The sequence below is a fragment of the Vespula pensylvanica genome, chromosome 1 (genome assembly GCF_014466175.1).
Source record: "Vespula pensylvanica isolate Volc-1 chromosome 1, ASM1446617v1, whole genome shotgun sequence".
Taxonomy (NCBI): Eukaryota; Metazoa; Arthropoda; class Insecta; order Hymenoptera; family Vespidae; genus Vespula; species Vespula pensylvanica.
In genome coordinates this window covers 9,007,204-9,030,712 of record NC_057685.1, presented here as the reverse complement: position 1 = coordinate 9,030,712, position 23,509 = coordinate 9,007,204, and the positions used below count along the sequence as shown (strand labels likewise).

The 23,509-nt window shown below is 28.4% G+C and overlaps 3 protein-coding genes and 1 long non-coding RNA gene across 6 annotated transcripts; 1 reads left to right on the top strand and 3 right to left on the bottom strand.

Moving 5' to 3' along the window:
* Positions 1 to 995: 995 nt before the first annotated feature.
* On the bottom strand, positions 996 to 2,434 carry LOC122628860 (torsin-1A-like). The gene is made up of 3 exons (XM_043811678.1): positions 2,120 to 2,434; positions 1,760 to 2,025; positions 996 to 1,631 (listed from the first exon to the last, which is right to left on the bottom strand). The coding sequence occupies exons 1-3, from the start codon at positions 2,298 to 2,300 to the stop codon at positions 1,074 to 1,076; spliced, it is 1,005 nt and encodes a 334-aa protein (XP_043667613.1). The 5' UTR covers positions 2,301 to 2,434; the 3' UTR covers positions 996 to 1,073.
* Positions 2,435 to 3,092: 658 nt separating this feature from the next.
* Positions 3,093 to 7,504, bottom strand: LOC122628812 (protein yellow-like). Its single transcript, XM_043811533.1, has 6 exons — positions 7,296 to 7,504; positions 5,297 to 5,560; positions 4,996 to 5,195; positions 4,689 to 4,896; positions 4,047 to 4,382; positions 3,093 to 3,438 (listed from the first exon to the last, which is right to left on the bottom strand). The coding sequence occupies exons 2-6, from the start codon at positions 5,553 to 5,555 to the stop codon at positions 3,248 to 3,250; spliced, it is 1,194 nt and encodes a 397-aa protein (XP_043667468.1). The 5' UTR covers positions 5,556 to 5,560; positions 7,296 to 7,504; the 3' UTR covers positions 3,093 to 3,247.
* Positions 7,505 to 7,979: 475 nt separating this feature from the next.
* On the bottom strand, positions 7,980 to 23,509 carry LOC122628756 (organic cation transporter protein-like). Its single transcript, XM_043811398.1, has 10 exons — positions 22,752 to 23,509; positions 16,230 to 16,334; positions 10,326 to 10,654; positions 10,158 to 10,261; positions 9,917 to 10,071; positions 9,527 to 9,837; positions 9,121 to 9,433; positions 8,729 to 8,910; positions 8,497 to 8,633; positions 7,980 to 8,402 (listed from the first exon to the last, which is right to left on the bottom strand). Exons 2-10 carry the CDS (start codon positions 16,255 to 16,257, stop codon positions 8,318 to 8,320), a joined length of 1,644 nt encoding a protein of 547 aa, XP_043667333.1. The 5' UTR covers positions 16,258 to 16,334; positions 22,752 to 23,509; the 3' UTR covers positions 7,980 to 8,317.
* LOC122628903 lies at positions 14,220 to 17,695 on the top strand. 3 transcript variants are annotated; one of them, XR_006327146.1, is made up of 3 exons: positions 14,220 to 14,665; positions 17,036 to 17,204; positions 17,302 to 17,695. It is a non-coding gene; the product is annotated as an uncharacterized LOC122628903 (long non-coding RNA). The 3 variants fall into 3 exon arrangements; XR_006327157.1 differs by lacking the exon at positions 14,220 to 14,665 and adding an exon at positions 15,654 to 16,034; XR_006327143.1 differs by lacking the exon at positions 14,220 to 14,665 and having other exon boundaries at positions 16,968 to 17,204.

The window sequence follows — 23,509 nt, the reverse complement described above, 5'->3', positions numbered from 1 at the left end:
AATATTATCCGTTTTTAAAGGTAGTTTCGTAAGTTCGAGATACTTTAAGGTAAATTGAACGTTTCCCTGTAATCTATGGTGTTTATCCGTTATGTGGAGCCACTGTACGATCTTATGTGATTGATTAAAAAATAATAAAAATATTTTCAAAAATTTTGTTTTAGAAAAATTTTTAAATATCAATGACTTCTCAAGAAATATTATAATTTCTATTAAAAAATTCCAATGATGTACGTTTATCGATTTATTCGGACATCTAACATATCAAAAAAGTGTTAAATGCGGTTTTCTTAATATATATTAGCGAGCGAAGATAATACAATTTTGTTTAAAGACTGATATATTGTGTTACCCTCCAATTACTTTTATTATCGACGAATGTTAAATTCTCTTTTCTAAATGCACTGTCGGTATGGGTTATATCGATGATAAAGAAACTTGTGACTTTAAGAAAGAGGAATTTTGAAAAAGATGATTGGTGAGACATCTAGCAACGAGGTGGAGGATCAAATGTCAATATTGAAGTAATAGCGAAGAAACGTGATTTCTATTATTCTTTTTTCTATCATAAAAAAATTAAAATTGTTTTTTCTTGTGTTCTTGATAAAGCTTGACTAATCATAGAAAGTATTGTATCTATAAAAGTATTGTATCTATAAAAGAATTTAATATAAGAGAAATATAAATAATATAAAAGAATTTCCACGAAACTAAGTAGTATTATAGTAAGTATTGAGTAACGAAGAAATGTACTGAAGAAATATGATTTTAATTATTTTTTCGTATCATTATAAAAAGTAATAAAACTTATTTCTTGTGATTAGTTTTAATAATAAGCTTGATTAGTAAACGTAAAAAATATCCTCTTGTATTTATATTCTTTATGCCTTAAATAATAGATAACTTTAAAGATTTTAAATTCTTTTTTATTGCTTATGCTGTGAAGTTAATCAATTTAATGTATGTATACAAATTTTTAAATTATGATAGTTAAATTTATCAGATATAATATTTATTCAATTACAAAGAAGTATTTTTAGTAGAAATGTTGAAATAAATATAATAAATAACAATTATTTTATAGAATATATGATAGTAGCTACTTTTTGTTCTATTCTTTTACAACCAGATTTCGAATACAAGTTATGAGGTGGAGGATCAAATGTCATATGCGATAAAGCTTCGTCTATCATTTCTGTAGTTGGTTCGATTTTTCTTTTTATGAATGCTGTTTTTGCACAATTTTTAACATGTTCCTCTTCCAGTGGAAGAAAAGGAATATAATGATCAATAACACTAGTTTCTATAGTATCGCTAAGATGAAATCCTCCTTTTTCATTGAATGCTCCGATAGATATTAAGTTTTCAAAATCTTGAAGCTTAGTATCGTCTCTGCTTATACCCTTTTCCCAAAGATTTAATAATTGTTGTACAATTTGTCTACTACCGGTGTTAGATAAAAATATAAAAATGGCCTTATTTGTATTTCTTTTTGTTGACCATGTATTATAATCCAAGAAAGGTACAAGAACATTTAATACTCCTTCAGGCATTTTATCTACTTCGTCAAAGACGAATAAAGATTGTGGACAATTTTCTAATGCATTTTTGATCTTAAACTGCAGTAACATCTATATTTTACAAATTATTATTATAATTACTATTATAGTGATAAACAAATTACTATTGTAATTTTACAAATTACTTTTATTTATTTAATAACTAATCATATGAGAATATTGATATTAATTTTATTTACCTTATATTTTTCAACTTCCTCTTTTACTGGAAATTCAATTCTACCATTAAAGAAATGGAAATATTTACTTTCTATACCTTTTTTATACAAGGATTCTGCAATAAACTTTGCAACATAATTTTTACCAGTTCCTGGTGTGCCATGAAAACTGAACGATAATGGTTTTCCTTGATCATGTTGATTTAAATAACCACGTAAAGCGTTCATTATTGTTTTATAAGCAATATGCTGTCCATATAACTTGTTTTTCATAAGTTTCTCAAGTTCTAAAAAAAATTATGAATACAGGAAGGTCAAAATAAAGAACTTTTCTTAATGTTATTTTTATAACTTGTAAAAATAAATAATATGTATACTTACTTTGCAAATCAAGATAAATATAATCGTCAGTACAACATTCATGATATCTACAATGTACGTATTGATAGTAATAAATTCCTAAACTGCTAAGACCAACAGCACCTGCCACTGTTGTAAACAATTCACAGGATACTAAAGTAAGGCAACATGTTAACAAAATAATATATAATATTATATTCATATTAAATGAAGATTAATTTATTAAATTGTACTATAAAATTGTTTTCTTAATAATTGTTTTTAAAAATATAATTGTTCGTATTAGAAATTCACTTATATTTAAGAATCAAGTATTCTTGTTTTAAAATATGTTCATTCTAAATTATTATACAGTGACGTTAACAGTATATAAAACTAACAGATACAAAGAGTGGTGATCGAAAATTTAAAAGATTCAACAAAAACTGCAGGTGGTAGAAGAGTGTATTAAGAATAAAACACTCGTAAGATGGCGCTAGTAGATCGCACAGTCGGTATATATGTACATCTGCTTTATGGACACTGCTTTATTGAACTTAAATGAATAAGAACATATTTCAGTATTTTATAAATAATTATGATTAAATTAAATAATTTTAATTAATAAGTAATTATAATAACAAAAAAGAGTATTATTATATAATATATAGTAAGTATAATTAATTAATTAATAAAAATTGATAAAAAATTTTTAAGAAACGCAGAATTTCCATTGTTTGCAATACGATTCGAGATTGATTATATTATACAAATACATGATTATAGACTATTATATAGAAATTTATTCATAATACATTTATTAGATGATATCATGAAACGTCAGTATTTATAATCGTACATATTATTCATAAAAATAGATCATTTATACAGAAAAATATCATAGATCAAATGAAATATGCAAATGGTTGAATTATAAATTTTTAAATTAATATTTCATTAATGTATGTATGCACGTTATTAATAACTATAGATATTAATAAATACAGAAAGACAATATAAAATCAAAGTTAAATTTATTATTCCTTCATATTAAAGTTCAGCTACTTAATTTATATAAAATTAAGTATAATTAAGTATTTTATGCATATCGTATAATAATTGAAATAAATAAAAAATATAGATTTATTTCAATTTAGATAGCATCATAATTCAAGTTTTACAACGATTGGACAATGAATCCAAAGAAGCTACAGTAATGAAATAATTACTGTCTTTCTTACTTAAATCAGAGTGTTCAAATCTGGGTAGATTGTCAGAGAGTACGTACAATTTTCTCGAATCATAATCGATGGCTAAATCATTGGGATAAACCATTGTCTCGTTGTTTTGGCCTACCAGAACTGAAAGAAAAAATAATTATCTACTATTACGTGAGCAGCAGTAAATAGCTCTCGTTTAAACGTAAAAAAAATATTTTACTATATATCATTGATGATTGGTACTCCAAGATTTCTAAGAAAAATCTTATATAATAAAGAATTAAAACAGTGTGTGTAAATCTATATATACATATGGATCTTAATTTTCTGTACTACGAAACATTGTAATTTTTTTAATACGAACATAAAATCGACGTCTCCAATCAATTTATTCATACGATTATCATTTATTGATCATTAATCTTATAGTCATTAATTCCATTAGTCATAAATCTTATAATCTATCTATTTTTATATCGAAGATAATAATTATCATTAATAATATTAAGAAATGTAAGTCCTTTGGAATAAATTATTAATTCTACCAAAACATTCCGTTCGTTCTGTTTACTTATTTAATTTTTTTTTTTAAAATAATTGCTCGTTAAACGAACAAAACATTTTGATAAACTTAACATTATTTATGTATTAGCATTTATCAAGTGTGTCGATAATATTCGTCTACATAAGTTTTCTTTTTCTCAAACAAATAATTATAAATATAATTTATACATTTTGAGTGTACTTACCAAACGTTTCTGGAGTTAATTTCACGTTGGTATTCCAACAGCCTATTCCATTCTTTTGTATTTGCGTGAAATAAGCGATTTCAGTTTCCCGATCAATGACCGACGAAGGTCCTTGACTCTTTGGTCCTTTGTCTCCAGCAACGTGGAATGCATGGTAATTATTTGATAGAATTAACATGTCGTCTTGCAAAACCTCAGTAGACACATAGAATTCTGTTATTCCAGACATAGCGTGAAAGTAAAGAGTCCTATATCCGTCATCTTGAAACGGAGTCAAGGCAAGCCCAAAGACTCCATCGGTCCATTGAAAATTATAACCGCTAATATTGTAATCACCTGTGAAGAAATACAGAAATGATTCTTATTTCTTTCTTTATATCTTTTCTTTTTTCTACGATTTTACATTGCACTCGATTTTTATTTAATCTTCTATAAATCTAATTTTTGTGATGTTTAAAAAAAATTATATAATGTAAAAAATTTATAGTGTGTTATAATGTGAATAATTTTATTTATATAATAAAATGAGACATAACAGATATATATATATATATATATATATATATATATATATATATATATATACGAGTATTGAATTTTGAAGTTACATATTATGGAACGTTAAATTACACAATTCCTCACCTTGTAACGGATCGAAGTAAAAGTAATTGTGTTCGATTCTCCAAGAATTATTCTTGGCCCAACTGTAAACTACCAAACCGTATGCTGAAAAATCTGAAAGATAAGCGTAAGCATCTTCGCAGGCATCAGGTTTTACGTCTACGATGAGGTCAGCTATAAAGGAATTTTGTTTTTGATCGGAATCCTTTAAAGTGTATTTCCGGATGATCTATTTCGAAAATAATATTACATCATAGTAATAAACACATTTCTTATAATCTGTATTTCGTTATTACATCAAATCAATACGTATGAATAGATTACTAACCTTGTCTGTTTTTAAATCAATCACTATGATTCTGACAGGTTGTAAGACCGTAGTATTGCCATAAATATCGCTTATTCCTGTATCGATGCCCCAAAGACGATTACATTCATCGACTCTAACACGAAAAATGTTTACTATACTGTCCGGTGAATGTATATCGTTAGTTTCAAAATTAGGATACGGATTTAAGCTCGGTGATTCTATAAATAATGAATTATTTTTTATGTTATTATACAACTTCGCATTTTTTTTTTCTTATTATATGACTTTATTTACATTTTTTTCTTATTTCACAACTTACCATTGGTGTCGTTCATCCATACGTAATTTAAATTAGACACCACACCATTCCTCCATCTAGGAACAGTAATTATCATTCTATCTTGCGAAACTGCCAGACCCAGAGGTAAATTATTTTTTTCTATGTAATTTCCTGATTCGACGTATGCTTTTCTAATGGTTTCATTCGGAAAATTAAAATTCAATTGTTGCCAAGAATAGAGTTTATTGAAGGTTTCACCATTGGCAACTGCCAGTAATGATAATAATAAAATATACATTTTACCTGGAATCAAAAAAAGAATGATGATTTAGAAAAATTAAAGGCAATCTTTAAAACATTTTTATTTGATTAATTAACTTTAAATTCGTGGTTAGCGAAGAAATTATAAATGGTTCTCGAAAATAATTTTCTTAAAAGTTATGTTAATTCTCTTGTAAAGTATGATCTCTTATAAAGTAGGTAACATTAATTTAGTGTACATCAAATCGTTCAGTGTACCGAATGTGAAAGTGTTTGACTTCCTTGTTATACATTTGATTTGAAAGGTACACTACACTTTCTCTCTTCTAAAAATGTTAACAACATTGATTTCTGTGACGTCATGTTTCATTGGTTCGTAGTACGCGATGTTTAAATATAAAAACAAAAAAAAAAATAAAAGAACTTGAGAACAAAATTGTTGTTTACGTCTCTGCAAAAAGTATTTCGTAATATCGAAATTTAAATCTTGATAACTCACATTGCTTTTACCATCATATAAATAATTAATTATATAAGTTCGTGGAATGTAATAGAAACTTTACTATATACTAAAGATTTACTATATACAAGCTTAACAGTATTAAGAGCCATTTAGAAATGTCCACATGGTTAGAAGGCTCGAAAATAGAGAAAGGTTATTTCTGATTTTAGAAATTATATTTATATTAAAAATTTATTATTATATTTATTTTAAACAGAAATTTTAAGCATTGTTTTTTTCAATGTTTCTATTAAAAATATCATTTTCTAATTGTTAGAATAATAATTATTTTTTTAATTCTAAAACAGTTTGAATGATTAATAATTATTTCTTGTTTTTTTTTTTACAATTTCTTGTCTTCTTTATTTCTTCTAATTTACATTATAACATCAAGGAGTGTAATTTAACGTTCTTTTTCTTAATTCTTTATTCTAGCTAAAAAAAATTGTGAAAATTGTAATAAAATTTATCAAAAAAATTCTTTACGTATTTTTAAAGCAAAAGAAAAAAGATACATTTATATGATATTCTTGAATAAATTATTTAAAGAAATGATTATTGAACCAAGAGCTGGAAAGAAAATGATAAATTTTATTAAGTTTAGTTCGGCCACGTGTGTTTTATATATATATGTATTCATGAGTATTGGCAAATTCTCTTGTAGATATTCTACGTTTTATAAAAACTCCTTTATGTTATGAAGAGGAAATTCGTAGGCAGATGCAGAACGAAATGAGAAGTAATAAACTGGTTTAAAGCTTTTCGAATATATATATACTTTGAAGACCATGAATGTCTCATTTTTTTCATATTTCTTCACAATGGAGAATTTCAAAATAATAAAGTTATTTAAGAGATTCAACACGTCCTTTGTTTTTTATGTGACAGTTTGTAAAAATTTGTAAAAATATTAAATTTATTAAAAATATTAAATTAAAAACATTAAGAGTAAAAATAAATTGCGTTACGAAACAAAAGTTCATAGAAACTTGTGGACATTTCATTAATTTTGTTTTTATACTTTTTTCAATTTTTTCAACACTGAAAACGAATAAATGAATAATTTCGGAATTAATGTTTATTAATTATTCTATCTGTTTAATTGAATAACCAAACGAAAATTATTTATGAATTTCGTATATGAAATACTATCTTACGTGAATGATATATAACAGAGATATGAATTAATAGAAATTTTTTTTTTAAATGTCGAAATCGGTTTATTTTTTTCAAGATCTATAAATTATGGTAAACTGGTAGACGGACTATACTCACCGTTTGGTAGCGAAGAACTGGTCTTCCAGAGAACGGTACAAGGTGGAATGGCTGTATAGTACGACGAGTAGTCCTATATAAGCAGGAGACATAATTGTAGTATGTGTCGATGTATGTGTTTACTACGAAAACGTGTGTAAGTTACGAACGATCTTATCAATGCGTCACTTCGAGAAGCATATAATTGAGATAGTAATGAATTAAGCAATTAAATTATTTCCACAATTTTCTATATTTGATGATATATTTGTTAGTAATTTAAAAAATGCTTTTACCTTTTTCTACGAAAAACATAAAGTGGAAAAAAAAAGAGAAAAAGCTTATTAGATTATGAGATATTAAAAGAGCGTGTAAAATTATTCAGATTATTAATTTAAAACCGGAAGTGTATTTAGTATCATATTTGATGCATTACTTTCATTTCATATTAGCATCTTCCATAAATGAGCGCACCTATGTCACGCGATAAGTGTTGATATCGCATGCTTTTATAAAGTAGATAACGTGCTACTATTTCGTTTCAATTTGTTTTGAAAAATTATAAAAAAATTTCATGACTTAAAATATTACATAGTAGAGTATATTTGTTTCAAAAATATCAATAATCGAATTGAACTGTTTCAAGGAATCAAGGAAATAAGGAAAGAAAAAAGAACGGAAATAAAGAGAAAATGAAAACAAAAATTGTTATAAAAAAAAATTCTATTTACATGTTCTCGTACAAACCGTACAAAACATTGCCCTTTCAAATTGTTACTCAGCAGTAATGTTTTATACGAATTACAAACTATCACGTGCGTGACAGTATCACGATGTTTAAGTCGAATGCATTTAGATTTTAAACAATTCTTTTTTTTCGAAGATTAAACGAGACGAAATGAAGATTGTCTCCGTTAACGACCTCAAATTCGTACACATACGCGATATAATAAATAAGGACATGGAATGACTGCAGTATTCATAATATCTATACATTTAATTGTACGATAACGAGTTTGTCAATTGAAGTTTCTCGATTGTCCTTACACGATAGATTTCTGCTCTTCGCGATGTTCAATTTCTATATCCTTTGGATTCCTATTTTTGTTCTTCATCATTTTGGGCTTTCTGTAAATAAAACGAGGTTTATTTAAATTAATTATTTCTATAAATTTTGTATCTCTAATTAGAAATATTTAGTGTCTGAACCTATTATACTTACTTGCCAAAATCTTCTCCATCTTGAAGCGTTTCCGGAAGTGTACATCCTGCTGTTTCTGGTAACAATAGGCAAAGCATAGCTCCTACAATCGGCAAACTTCCAAAGATAATTGGTGGAAACCATTCCGCCATATGATTCTTAAAAACGCGAATAATATTGTTATTTATTATTCGTATAAATGATATACACATACAGATACAAAATCAAATAAATTTATTTTGTTTCGACATACCAAAGATACTACGAAAGGTGCCACAATAGAACCTATCCTTGCACACATACTGCTAGTACCAACACCCATGTTCCTAACGACCGTAGGGAATAATTCACCGGAGAAAAGATAAACCGAGGTGAAAGCTACCGACATGCCGACGATGCCGAGACAAACGAGGATTAGCCTCAGCCATGCGAGCTCTACAAAAATGATGGTAATTAGATTATTTTTTAGATTCGTTGAAAGATAAGATATTCCATTTTAATGAATATGTTTAAATATCAAGTTTCGCAAGGAATAATCGATTTAAATCGTAAATATAAGATTACTATTTAAAACCATAAATTTTAATTTTTTATTAATAATAAAAAATTAAAATTGAAGATCCTATATAGTTTATGAATTTTTACCGTGCGGTACAATGATGAGAGCGAGAGACGAAACACCAGCGATCACGTTGCTAATGATCAAAGTGACTTTTCTCCCTAGTTTGTTCATAGCCCACCAAGCTACAAAATTTCCCGGAACCTGTATCGCTCCAGAGATCGCAAAATTGATGAAAATATCGCCGCCTACTTGACCAATGTACTGCGACATTCCAAAGAGACCCATTCCACAAACGATCCAATTAAAGAAGATCGACAAAGACTTCACTCTCATGTTTGGTGTACGGAATAAGTCTAAGAAAGATGCATTGTGATCCTGGGCCGTTCTTTTGGAATTCTAACAGAAAGAGAAAATCAGTTGATTGTTCAAGATCATTCATTAATTAATAGTATAGTGATCTAAAATCTTGATTGGATTAATTAAACTTACCTGATGAAGACAATGCCTTCTAACTGTATCTGGAATGTCTTTATTTCCCGTCTTATTGATAATAGCTACCTTCTCTAAAATTTTACAAGCAGCCTTTTGTTTACCAACGGCAAGTAACCATCTTGGCGATTCAGGTACGATCCACCAATAACTTAAAAGAATAATGGAAGGTATTGTAATAGCTATTTGGAGGTGTTGCCAATGGCGAAACAAATAGGCGATTCCAGCCAAAGACATTTGCCCTAAACTGAAAGGAATTTGATAAAGCACAGTGATAGCTGCTCGCCATTGTGTACCGACTATCTCCATACCTGAAAAAAATTGTCAGTATCATTTCATAAAAATCAAGAGAAGATAATAAAAAAGAAAAGAAATTGTAAGATAACTTACAAATGACGTAACTGGTGACCATGGTCCCACCTGTAGCCATAGCACTGAATAATTTCAGTATTAACAACGCTGGAAACCATGGAACTATGGCACAACCGATACCTGAAGCCAGTTGTAAAAGGACAGAGGCCATCAAAGGCAATTTTCTGCCATACCTACGAAAAAGCATGGTAATCATGGTGTAATCATTAATTTGACTATTTGAATCACAAATTTCATTTTTATAAAAGTTTTTGCATACCTATCGGCTAGACTTCCAAAAATGACGTTCCCCAGTAGTACACCGAACATCAAGATCGATTGTTGAATATTAGCATAATGGGATCTACTGCATACTAAATTCCACTGAAACGATAGTAAATGATACAAAACGTTCAAGGAAGATAATATAAGACAATTTTCTAAGTACCTGGGATATTATAGTCTCTGGAAATGTACTTCTGTCGTATTCCCATTTCGTACATTCCATATTTGTTCCATTAATGTTGATCATACATTGATCCGATGATACCGTTTCTGCTGGTGTCGTGCAGTTGTATTCTTGATAAGGTGCCATGAAGACGATCGCCAACTGATGCCAGGCAACTGGAAATTTAACGAGAGAAATTGCCAGGCAAACGAGAATTTGCCATTTTCCAAGATCACCAATTGCCTGTTGCACCGCGTCAATGGCTTCGCCATGATCCTCGATAGTTTCTGTGTCTTTTCCGTTCGAAACTTGCTTAACATTCACACCCACTAAAAAAAGAAAAGTCATTTTATTTTTAATTCGTTATTTAAAAAAGGAGAAGAGGTGTTTTTAATTAATTATATTGTAATAAGTGCGCAAAGATTGTAACAATATATATAATATATATATATATATTAATATACCTATAATATATATATATATAGTGTTTATATAATATGTATATATATATATATGTATATATATATGTACATATATATACAAGAGATATTTGATATTTTAATATAATTTATTTAAGATATTTGAGCTTCCATTATCTGAACATCCATTATCAGGGTACCAAACGTTCTATTAAACGAACTTCTATTATCCGTACTGTACACTTACCTCTAGTCACGACAATGTAAATAGATACCTATCTTTACCACAACAGTAGAAATAAAATTTAATTCGAAATTGACGACGGACGTTTACATAGCACGTAGTATAATGACATAAAAATGTGAACATATAAGAACTACTATTGCAACAAAAGCAGAAATACTTAGGAAATTAGAAAACAATATTACGATATTGCATAGAACATCAGAGTATGGAAAATACGACAACACTGATGTCAGAGTGTGGCTCTAATGCTATAGAAACTATAACGAGGAGGATATTGTTAACAGTATTTAAAATTTTCATGATTAAATAGTAGAGATATATACCAACAGTGAAAATGTGTCTTCTCATTTTAAAGCATTCGAAGCATTTGAAGATCAGACGTAATGCAATTATATTCAGCTTTATACATTAAATAATTTATGCAATTTATCAGTTAAAAAAGTATGAAAATCCTAAATTTATAATTAAAAATAAATAAATATATTTTCTTCATAATATGGAATAATTTATCTAAGAAAAGTTTATGTTCCATAATTCGAAAATTCTCATAAATGAGCGTTCTTGTAGTCTTCCTATTAGTTCGAATAATGGAGGTTTTACTGTATCATCGTCATTATCATCATTATCATTATTATTATTGTATTTTATAATGGCCTTGTGACATGAGAGATCATTGATAGAAATAAGTTATAATTCACAGAAATAAGTTAATATAGATAAAAATAAGGAAAATTGTTTCAATTTATTTATTTTTTTTTATATATATAAAAGCAGAGGAATTTATAAATTTGTGAAGTTAGGATAGATAACTGTTATTATATAGTTATTATGCTTTTAAAAAATTCTTTTATATAATGAGACTATAATATTTCCATCTAAAAAGATTTGTTGAATTTGATACCGTTTTTGATAAGTTTTTTCCTCCATAATGGATCGTACAAATGATGGTATTTTTTTGAGTTATTTAGTAACCTTAGTACGATTGTTCGGCTTGTGTCCTTCGTTAAATCTTTATTATTAACAGACGAATTTTCTTCAGTCGTATAGTAGATCACCCTGTCAAGAATTATTCCTATCTCTCTCAAAGACGTGAGGATAGAATTTAAATAAAAACAGTACGAGCTAATTCATCGCCAAATTTGATGGGAAAATTCTTCTTTTACGATAATTGAAAACATACTCAAGCAGTTAAGAATGCTTATGGTGTTAACATCGTCAATCATATTTTTAAATTAAAAAATCGCTTAATTTACTAGAATTTATAATGCGTATATTATATATAGTTTATAATACTCCTTTCTAACAACATCTTTTATGTATTTATGACATTGTGATATAGATAGAGAAAACTCGAAAGGAATTTCTGTACGATAAAATAATATTTTTGTACAACTTGAATGATTATAACTGAATTTTCAACAAGGCGAGTTAGATTGGTACTATGGGACTATTGGGCAAATCCTGATACTAATTAGTCCTATCGATGGAAACCCCATATTGTGGATCTAGAGCTCGATTGGTGAGTTGTGTCTTTAGCTCGGGTATTTGTTCTACACAGCCAGTAGAAATTTAGAAAGAATCTGCCTCTTTTATAATACTTGTGTAATACCTGTCTGTTTTCATCGTACTGGTAATTTAAATGTAAATCCGAATGCACTGATAAGATGCATTTTAATCCCACTCTCATGGGGGCCCTATAGAAGTGTTATTGAGCAGGCATCGCACGTAAAAGCTCGAATGGATTACATTTAATTACAGAAAGTGTTTGTCAGATTTATTGTCAGTATTAGATTTATTGTCGTCTTAACAGTTTTATGATTAAAATCCCTGATCTTAACAATAGCTGTGTATAAATGTAAAGATAGACAAAAAATATTTCCAAATGCATACTAGGTAAATATATATTACTTCGATATCCAATGATTTTTTCAGTAGAATCTGATAATCTTACGCCCGTTATCATATTAGGAGAAATTACTCAAGACTCGAGACAAGCATAGAACCTTAACTGGGATTAAAAATATTATCTTAGTAATTAAATTTAATCCTTGTAATATACTATGATCGAGGACGCACCTATATTTTTTTTAAAACGCCAATGATAACGCTACGATCAAGGTTGACTTATCTAAAGCCTTATAAGGACATAAAATACCTACAAGGTTGTTTATATGTTCCTATCATAAAAAAAATTATGGTCTTATCATTTTTACGTAAAAATTTTCAACATGTTAGTATACAATGATGAATCTTGAAACGAATATTTTTTTTCCTTGACCTCAATCAATTTATCTGAGAACTCTAGATAGATGAAAAGTACAATGAACCTATCATAAACTCATGATAGTTAACCTACCGTGGTTCCTATTGTAAAATAAACAAATAATTATCGTCCTATCACCATTATATATAGGGTCTCAACTTGTTAGTATACAATGATGGTTCTTGAAATGTATTTTATTTTTTCCTTGATCTTGATTAATTTATTTAAGAACATTAGATAGATGAAAAGTATAGTTAATCTATTATAAACCTGTCATAGTTATACTCCCATAGTACCTATCATAAAACAAAGAAAAATTTCATGTTATCATTTTTTAGTATACAAGAAATTTCAATATGTGAGTACGCAAGGATCGTTCTTAAGAAATATTTTTCTTTAATTTCGAACAATTTATCTGCAAACTTTGGATCGATAAAAAGTATAATTAAAAATACTATTGTTATATAAATATAAAGAAAATTATAATGTTTTATATATATATATAAATAAAATATGTATTATATATATATTATATATATATTATGTATAATTATATATATATATATATTTTTTTTTTCTTTAGATATTAATGTTCGAAAGATCGATCACATAGATATGCATACACACATACGTATTATAGGATCATTGTCCTCAGCATGAACGATTCAATGAAAAATAATTACCATTATAAAATAAAATAATAATAATTCATTTGTGAAACGATCTGAATTAATTTGTTTACAATTGACTATTGTTTACAATGAAAAGTGCACTTTATTTACTCGTAATCATTTGTATGTATGCATACGTATAATATAGCAATGTATATACGAAGAATGTATTGTGGAGCGTGGAAGGAGTGTCGTTGACGTCAGAAAACGTCGTTTTCTTGCGCAACAAGTGGGTGTGCGTATAAGAAAGTCTCAGGATTGGTCGATTTTATAACCACCGAGTGCTTATCATTGACACGACTGCTTTCTCGCACGTGTGCATGATTTATCATTCGTGAAAGAGCTCGCCGACGTAGTGTTCGCCACTAGTTCAACACGTAAACTCGCCGGAAGCAGTAATTAACTGGTGATAACTTGTATGAACGAGTAATGTTACTTGATGATGATTATTATTGTTATACCGTTATCTAAAAGCAAAAGATGGTGTTATCAAAAGTTAAAAAAAAAAGAAAAAAATATATATATATATAAACATTTTGTGATAAGCAACAACATTGAGTTTTGATTCGAAAAGAAAGACGGAGAATATATCTTTTTTTCTTGTTGTTTTCATTTCCATTCTCGCTCATCTTTTATAAATCTTTTTATTTGCATTTTTCTTTATTCGTCTGAAGATAACGAAGGCATGTCTATCGGAATATAGAAGAAGAAGAAGAAGAAGAAGAAGTCACTGGAAAATCGTAAGGAATTTGAGTAATTTAATATTCAAGATCTAGGTACATGATCCACATAAAATCAGAAAAGATACTTTTCCGGAAGGTTGTCTCGATTTTACTCGTCAATGGCAGTGTTTCTTATTGTCGAGACCAGACAGATGTCCGACGGCCTCGTAGATCGAATTTGCATTCGCGTTGCGAATGCACGTGACTCAAAACGTAAGGCCGCGTTATTCAAATTACGATAGAAAAGATCTTTTTCGACGCACGTAGTATTGTTTAACAAAGGTACATAATAAGTTTTATAGACATAGTAAAAGCATACAAAGTAGAAGAATCGTCGTAATCGGTCAAATGTTACGAAACGTTATATTTAGTACGTTGCACATTCTCGTTGCATTCACGAGCTTTTAAATCGTTAAGATTTTCAATTCTTTTATTAGATATTCTGCAACTTTGATCATATTTTCTTGTTTATTATTATATATAATTATTCTTTTTTACGCGAAAAAAAAACTGGAACGTTCGTATAAACTGTTTAAATAAATTGTCTTGTTAACGCACGTTCGAAAATAAAGAAGTTTTTCCATAGTCATTACTCAGTATCAATGTTATACATTTCTGTGTTTTCCTTTGTGTTGCCTAATATCATATGTCACGAATATAACGAATGTTAAGAACGTCGTATGTGAAATTAATGCAAAAAAAAGAAAAAGAGAAAAACAACTGCAGACATTTCTAAGTATATCGTTTATGCAAAGGACGCATTAATAATAAATAGAAAAAAAGAGAAACAATGATAATGATGGATTATAATCCGTATGATAAAACGCTCCAACAAAATTGCATCAGAAATTCAAAAGAATCATTGAGAAGAAAGAAGGGAAAACCTGATTTCCTTCGACGAAAAAATGAAAATATTAATTCCTGCGACATATTTTTAAATATTGAGTTCGAGTTTTATGTACAATTCGAATTTTCCTGATGATATTGAAAAAAAAATATTGTTCAAAATGAATACAATCCATAGGTACAAGTTCGTAAGAAACGAGTTCGTCGTTGTAAAAAATAGAAGAAAAAAAAAAAATGAAAAAAAAAAGAAAAACAATGCACGAGGTGCATACGAACTATAACATGCACGTTAACCTCGAGATACTCAGCCTTCGCATCCCATGCGCAACACATATTTCGTTTTCCATCTTTGGAGACGTAAAAGGTCAACCTCACATATGTATATGTGTATATATACAGTATGTTGTTCGACACGAGTCTTTCTTGTTGCGCATGTCCTCCTCTTCGATTCGAGATCGATTTTCCTGGAATCGATGCGTACTTTACGGTCTTTCATCGTTACTTGTCTCGATTAATCTCGAACTTGGTTGATAATAACGTCGTAAGTGTTCTTTTCCATCGATTCAACACAAATATTCGCATATATATATATATATATATATATATATATATATACACACATATATGTATATATATTTCTTTTTTACGTAAATGCATCCGAATATTATAGATTAGAAAAGAAGAATAAAAGAAAGAGGAACAAAATATCTTTTTATTCGAGAAAAAAAATTCATACCATATCCGTTGGTTTGCGTATTCTTCATATCACTGTTTGGTTTTGTTGATATTTCACTTGTTGGCGCGTTAAGATCACGCCCTACTTTTCACGATAATTCGTTATCTGCAACATAAGGAAGAACGAATAGGTTGAATGATTGATGATCTGCACGTGTTTTTGAATAAGAAATAATGGAAAAAAAAAAAAATAAAAAAAAAGAAATTCACGTGTTGCAAATATTGCAATGAACCGATGTCTAAAGTTTAAAAAGACATAGTACAAAGTTCTATATTTAATTTTGTTATTTTATTAAATCTCGTTTATTCCTTCTATTTAAATATTGAATCTTTTATTAGAAGCCCTACCCACTTGCATATTATTCATCTTATTTTTTATCCCATGCGAAATAACAAGTTACATTTTTGTCGTATAAACAGGGCTTACGTATATACTCATGTATATATACACATATATACATAAATATGTGCTTATACGTGCGAACGAGTTTCTTAAAAGCAATGTGACCGACGAGTCTAACGGTGCCTTGCCCAACATCGAAAGAGTATTATAAAATGAAAAATATTATTCGTCGTAACATCGCATTGACCTTTGAATCAACATTTATCTATTTTTCTTTATTTTCTTTGTAATGAAAAAATCAACGTTTACGTCTATCATTTATATTTTATGTTTACTATCTTTATATATGTTTATAATCGATAAGTTGTTTCTTATTTATTGGAAAATAATCATATTTTCTCAACTTATTTTGCGAGTCGAAGAATTCTTTAATTTTTTTTTTTTCTTTTAATTATATACACAAGAGTTATCGATTTAACGTGGTGAAGGACTTTAGTACTGGCAACGAACGCTTCATTCATTCGAGCTCGAAGTTAACGACCTATTCGAAAGCGTTGGCTAGCAGTGAAAAAAGAGACAAAGAGAAAAAAGAAATAAAAGAGAAGAGGCAAAAAAGGGACAAGGAGAAAACGAGTGAGTGAGTGAGTGAGTGACTGAGTGTGTGAGAGAGAGAGAGAGAGAGAGAGAGAGAAAGAGAGAGAGACGATCTTACAATTGCAGTTATCTGCAGATACCAACGAATGGCAACGCTTAACAATCCCCAACGAAGGAAGGTGTTCCATCCGTTATTACCTACCTCTTGATTACAGTTATCACGCCCGTTGAACGCTAATTACGACTAACAACTAGCGCGGAATTCGCGCGAGATTGGCGTCGAGCTACAATCAAAGTCCCCCTAGTACCTCAATGAATTTTTGCAGACAGCTTTAATGTCCTACCTTTTCCGAGATAGGCGCCTCGATCTTACTTACCGTTCATTAAAGAAAATATTAATATTTTTATGGTGTAAAAATGTGAAGAAAAAATGACATAAGAAATATACATTATAAGTAATGAAAGTGAAAGTATGTAAAGCAAGATATAAGTTGTAAATAATTTTAATAAATTAAAGTTTTATAACGTAAGTAATATATAATATATTTTAAGATAAAAATAATATATCAGATCTATGGAAAAGTTCTGCCTTCTTTTAACGCATAAATTATAATATATATATATATATATATATATATATATATATATATATATATAATTATTTTCAAGTAAAATATAATAAAATTATTTTATGAAAAAGAAAAGGAAGATAAGATTATTCTCAAATAAAAAATATAATAAAACGAAGAAAAATATTTCGATAGATCTAATACAAAGTCACGACTCATAACCAAAAATTTATTTTTGAATTTTAAGATACTCCTTCGACCGATATTACACGCGCATGTATAAATTGGAAGTAAAAGAAAAAGAGAATAAATTTCAAAAGTATTTTTTTTTTTTTTTAAATTCCAATCAGATATTATTTTAATCAAGAAAAGTTACCTCGTTTGTCCATCAAAGTGGAATCAATTAAGAGAAGACGAACAACTCGTAATTGATCAAGACGTAATTAAGTTCGTCAAAACATACGCTTCGTTAATTAAATGCGTTGTTACACGACAACTAAATGAAGAGAAAAATAGAGAGAGAGAGGGAGAGAGAGGGAGAGAGAGGGAGGGAGAGAGAGAGAGAGAGAGAGAGAGAGAGAGAGAGCAATAGATAGAAACAGAGAGATAAAGTAATAATGCAATATTTGATTAGAATCTCGTTCATATAGTTACGTCCTTGCATCTTGACCGACACGAGTTAAAACGAAGTTTTACATCGACCTGCCTCGTGTTTCATTTGGCGTATATATCACGAATAATAAAGTGTACACACATACATATGCACACATATGTATATATACAAGATTAGATCAAGTGTGCTCGTTAATACATTTATCTATACGAAAGAATATCTTCACACTCCGATGCGACGTTTAGTGCGATGCGTAAAGTAATCTCGAGCGCGTGTCCATTACGCGGTTCATATCGAGTACCTTCGTGAAGCACGTTATTCAAGTTGGTGGATGAAATATCTGATAAATGAACGTTAAAGCATGAGAATCGAAACGAATGTGCTGAGAGTAATAAAACGAAAGTATTGTATCGTAACGGCGTTAATTGACGATTTTGTTGATTTTTTTCTTTCTTTTTTTTTTTTTTGACACTCGACAGTAATATTTTTTATTGGGTTGATTTATAAACGAATTGTAAATTAAAAGTTAGATTAAATTAAAATTAAATTTAAATTTAGAATTATATATAAGATTTATATGTTGGTTGATTTATGTAATAAGTGTACTATATATGATTGAGGTATATATAATCAATTTATAAACGTAATAAAAGAGTGAGTTTATTAATTATTTACAAATAAACTCTGTATTTATGCAAAATGGTAAAATAAGAAATTTTCTTTATAAAATATCATACTTATCGGCCTAATTTATAAATAAGCGTTGTTTAATTTCAATAAACTTTTAATTTATAATAGTTATTTTATATAATAATTTATATTATAAAATGTATTTTTCCATCTGTATTTCCTTCTTGCACATTGATATCACATTTCTTAGAATTTAATGATAAGGTCAAAATAATAATTAATTGATTTATTTTTTAGTAATCATATAAAAGATGAAATTTTTCATCGACAATCATTTAAGAACGCTCATCGATTGATGTTGATTTTTCGATAAAACGATTTATTCTTCCGAGAAATTTACTCGATAATACACAAATTTCGTAATATCCAAGAAGAATAAAGAGAGATTATTTATAAAGGTATTTGTAAATGATGTGTCGTAAATTAGTAGATTCGTTATCTAGTGTAAAAGGAAAAACACGATAAAATAGATGTAAGTGATTAATACGAGCACATTGAATTAAAAGAAAAATTTTTTAATCGAATGATTAACATACGATTTAATTTAATAACAATGTTTGATTTTCTTGCAAAATAAAAACAAACGTTTTTTAATATCTTTAGAAATTATATGGATTTTTCCATATCACGTGTTGATAAAACTGTCAATTAAATATAACGATTAAATTCTTAATTGGAAAGATTTTTTAATATTTTGATGAATGTGAAGATATGAAATTTATTTTGATAAGAAATAAAATTGAATTAACAGCTCTTTTATCTATTTTACTATTATTTAGCAAATGAGTTCTACACAAATTATATTATCGTATTACACGTACGTTCTTACGTTCTATTTTGTACATATGAAATATAAATAAGGAAAGTAGTTTAGATTATTAATTCATAGAAGTAGAATTTCCAGGTAATACAGAGTATTCCTATAGTAATCATATATTTAGATAAAATAAATAAATTCTGGATGAAAGAATTTAAGTAATTATTATATACAATATTATATATTTACAAGTTTTCTTTTTATAATTCTCTAATTGCTTTTTATATTGCTCTTGGCTATTTGGTAATTCATTACTTCTACAGTTTATCCTGGAAGGATAAGAAATGTAGCTGATCTTGAGAATTAGTCAAGGTTGTTCCGAAGATAGTCCTTGATATACTTGAACGTGTATACCAAGAAGCAACAGATCGTTTTGAAATCTGTACACTGACGATCTACACGCAGAAACTTGTAATTCAAGTTTGAAGCTACTTTTTTCTTTACATTCGTTTCGAAGTAAACATATTCTCTTTTTTTTTAAACGTATAGTAATATCATGTCACGAAGGTATTCTTTTTTGTTTATAATTTCACTTATTTTATATAAAATAGATGATTACTTTAGAAATTCAACATTTCAACACGATTTAACACCGATACGTCATCGGTCGTATGAACGAATATAATTTCGACCGACATGCTAAAAGGTATTACGATAGTAGAATTAATAGGAGTGAGAAAAAAGATTTATTTATCCTTTTATCGCGAGAGAAATTAAATTTTCGTGACGAGTTAATTCGTTTTTATTAGTTAGCAGGTTACAAGCGAGACTTTTAAATAAACAATCGTAGAATCGCCGAAACGAATAACTACGAGATTGGCAATATGCGCTAAACGAAATTTTGAAAGAGAGAGGAAAAGAGAAAGAAAGAGAGAGGGAGAAAGAGAGAGAGAGAGAGAGAGAGAGAGAGAGAGAGAGAGAGAGAGAAAGAGAAAGACAGCGTCTCGCGAAAGTAGTCGGTGGCCACGGCATTGAACTTCGTCCATAACTGCATTTGGCTACAGCAAATAGAGTTATAGGAACTGCGTAAATATTCTGGCGATCGTAGTAGAGGGTGCTAACGCCATTTGTCAATTTTACAGTGATCTCACAATTTTATGAAATCGTTAGGTCATTCAAGAAACGGAAAATTTAATTATATACATAACTAAGATAAAGATCAAAGAAACTGAGAGAAAAAAGGAGATCGATTTCGTTACAAAGAAAGAAAAAAAAAATAAATAAAATCCATCGTAATATGAAATTATAAAAATTTATATATAATAAAACGTTTCGTTCAAATTTCACGTTGTACGAACAAAGACGGGAGGCAAATTTGGCACTTGTTATTCTATCGTTTCATTCACGCAAATAGTCACATGCTGAGTTTCTGAATATCAAGGTTGCTCACGTGACGGAAAAAGACATTTTGCGAAAGTATACATGTTATCATTTCTATCGATATATTTGCGTTAAATAATATTATCATTAATTGTATGTTTTTCATTTTAATTGTAATTATAATTGAGTGGATTAAGCCATATATTTTATGGAAATATTTAGACTTTTGTGTTTATGGATAATAAAAAAATTTCCATCGTGTAAGAAAATATGTTCCGAAGTACTTACTCTTATACTGTAAATCTTTTATACAATTATGAATTTTTATGAGTATCATACAAAAACGTATGTTTCTTGATACTTCATAGGATTTAGACCATCTTTTTATATTGTTCGAACAACGTAAAAATGACTTATAATAAAAAATATTTCATTGTTATTCCAAAAGGAAAGTTATAAACAATAGTATTCATTTATATTTTGTAATTATAATAATGTTAATTTAAATGATGATATTAGAGATTTTTTCATTTTCTTTAATAACGATATTTCTTTTTTTTTATGTTTTTAGAATACGAAAAATAGGAAAATTAGAGAAATGTACGATAAGAGATTTATTATACTTTTATGTTTTTCCTTTATAAGTAGTCAGAAAAGTCAGATAAGTACAAGCACTTTTTTAGAAAAACGAAGTATACTGAAAAGTAAGTACACTACCATACAACCGTCAAAATAAACAAAAATAGATATTTATCAACCGACTCTGCAGTTATTACAACATTTATTTTTAACGATACAATAAAAAACGTTTTTTTCCGGAGCTCTTCTAAATTATTAAAATAACCGTAATATAAAATAGATAATAAAATCATTGTTTTTCAATTTTTTTCTGAATTAGTCTATTGTTAATAATTAATTGTCATAATTACCGACAAAATTCATTTAATATATAATTCGATGAGAGAATTATGTTACATTGTTGACAGTCATGTTACTTAACAAAAGCAAAAGATTTTCAATAATTTTATACCGGAAAAGCCACGATCTAAATAAAATGAATAGTAAAATCTGGGAAAGAAATTCGGAGAAAACGATTGGTTCAATTACACTTTTTGGAACGCGCTGACTCACTTGACGATTATTCATTCTTTGAGTGTATACGGCTGCCCGGTCGTGCAACCTCTCGTACAGCCAATTAGAAAAGTAGTAACGACTATTTTTCCCGTAATACGTCGGTCAACTCCGTGACTCTACTTTGCATTATCTACGAAGTGAAAAATATTACGCATCGATTCGATCGATCGATCGTTAAGAAAATGTAATGCTTTTTTTTTTATTACATCGAAGAAATTAATATATTAATAAATTTATCTCGTAAGTGAATTTAATCATATGCTCGTTTCAAAATGTTTATTATCAGCTTAACAGGTTGAAACTTAATTATGTACGTAATTCAAGTGAATAAACAAAATGTTATGACGTATGTAACTTTAATCATGTGTTCTTTTAAAAACATTTCCAGTGGGATCGATAACATTGAAGAAAAGATAAAATATTATAATGCGATATTACGTCACCTGATTTATTGCTTGAAGACCAACGTTGATCACAAATAATTTTTTTTTTTTTATATATAGTTTTTTTCTTCTTTTTTTCAGAACAAAGATCACTTTATAGATGTTAACGAAGGACACTCGATCGATTCGCGTAGAAAGTGATCCGATTCGGCCGAAATTACGAAATCAAAATACTAATGTACCTTTCAATCGATCTTTTTTACCAAGAAGGAAGTTTACATGCTATACTATATTCAAATTATTAAATTCATTGCACGTTAAACGTTGGATGAATGTGAACAAAGGAGACATAAACGCGACGCTGCACGAAGAGAGTTTGGTGAACGATAAAGCGTCTAAATGCGGACGAAAGTCACCTTGCTCGGAAAAAGTAAGAAGAGAAAGTGTTCAGGTTCGCGACAGTGTATCAACCAGTATGGTTATTGTCTTCGACAGAATTTCTTTCATTAAAACAAAAAATTAAAGAAAATGGAAACAATATAAACAAAAGAAATATAAGAATACAAGAATAGATTCGATCGAAAAGTGAAGAAGAAGAAAAAAAATCAAACGAATAAAAGAAAAAACATAAGAAAAAAAAGAAAGAAGAAAAAGAAAAAGAAGAAATGGATTTGAATAATTAGTATCTTTTACAAAAAAAAAAAAAATAACGCGATTAAGCAAACGAATAGATTGATGCGTTAACTCGCGTTGCTAGCTTGTGCGAAACTGACGAACGAGAAGGCTTTTCAACGACGACTCTTCTGTGAGTTTTGCGC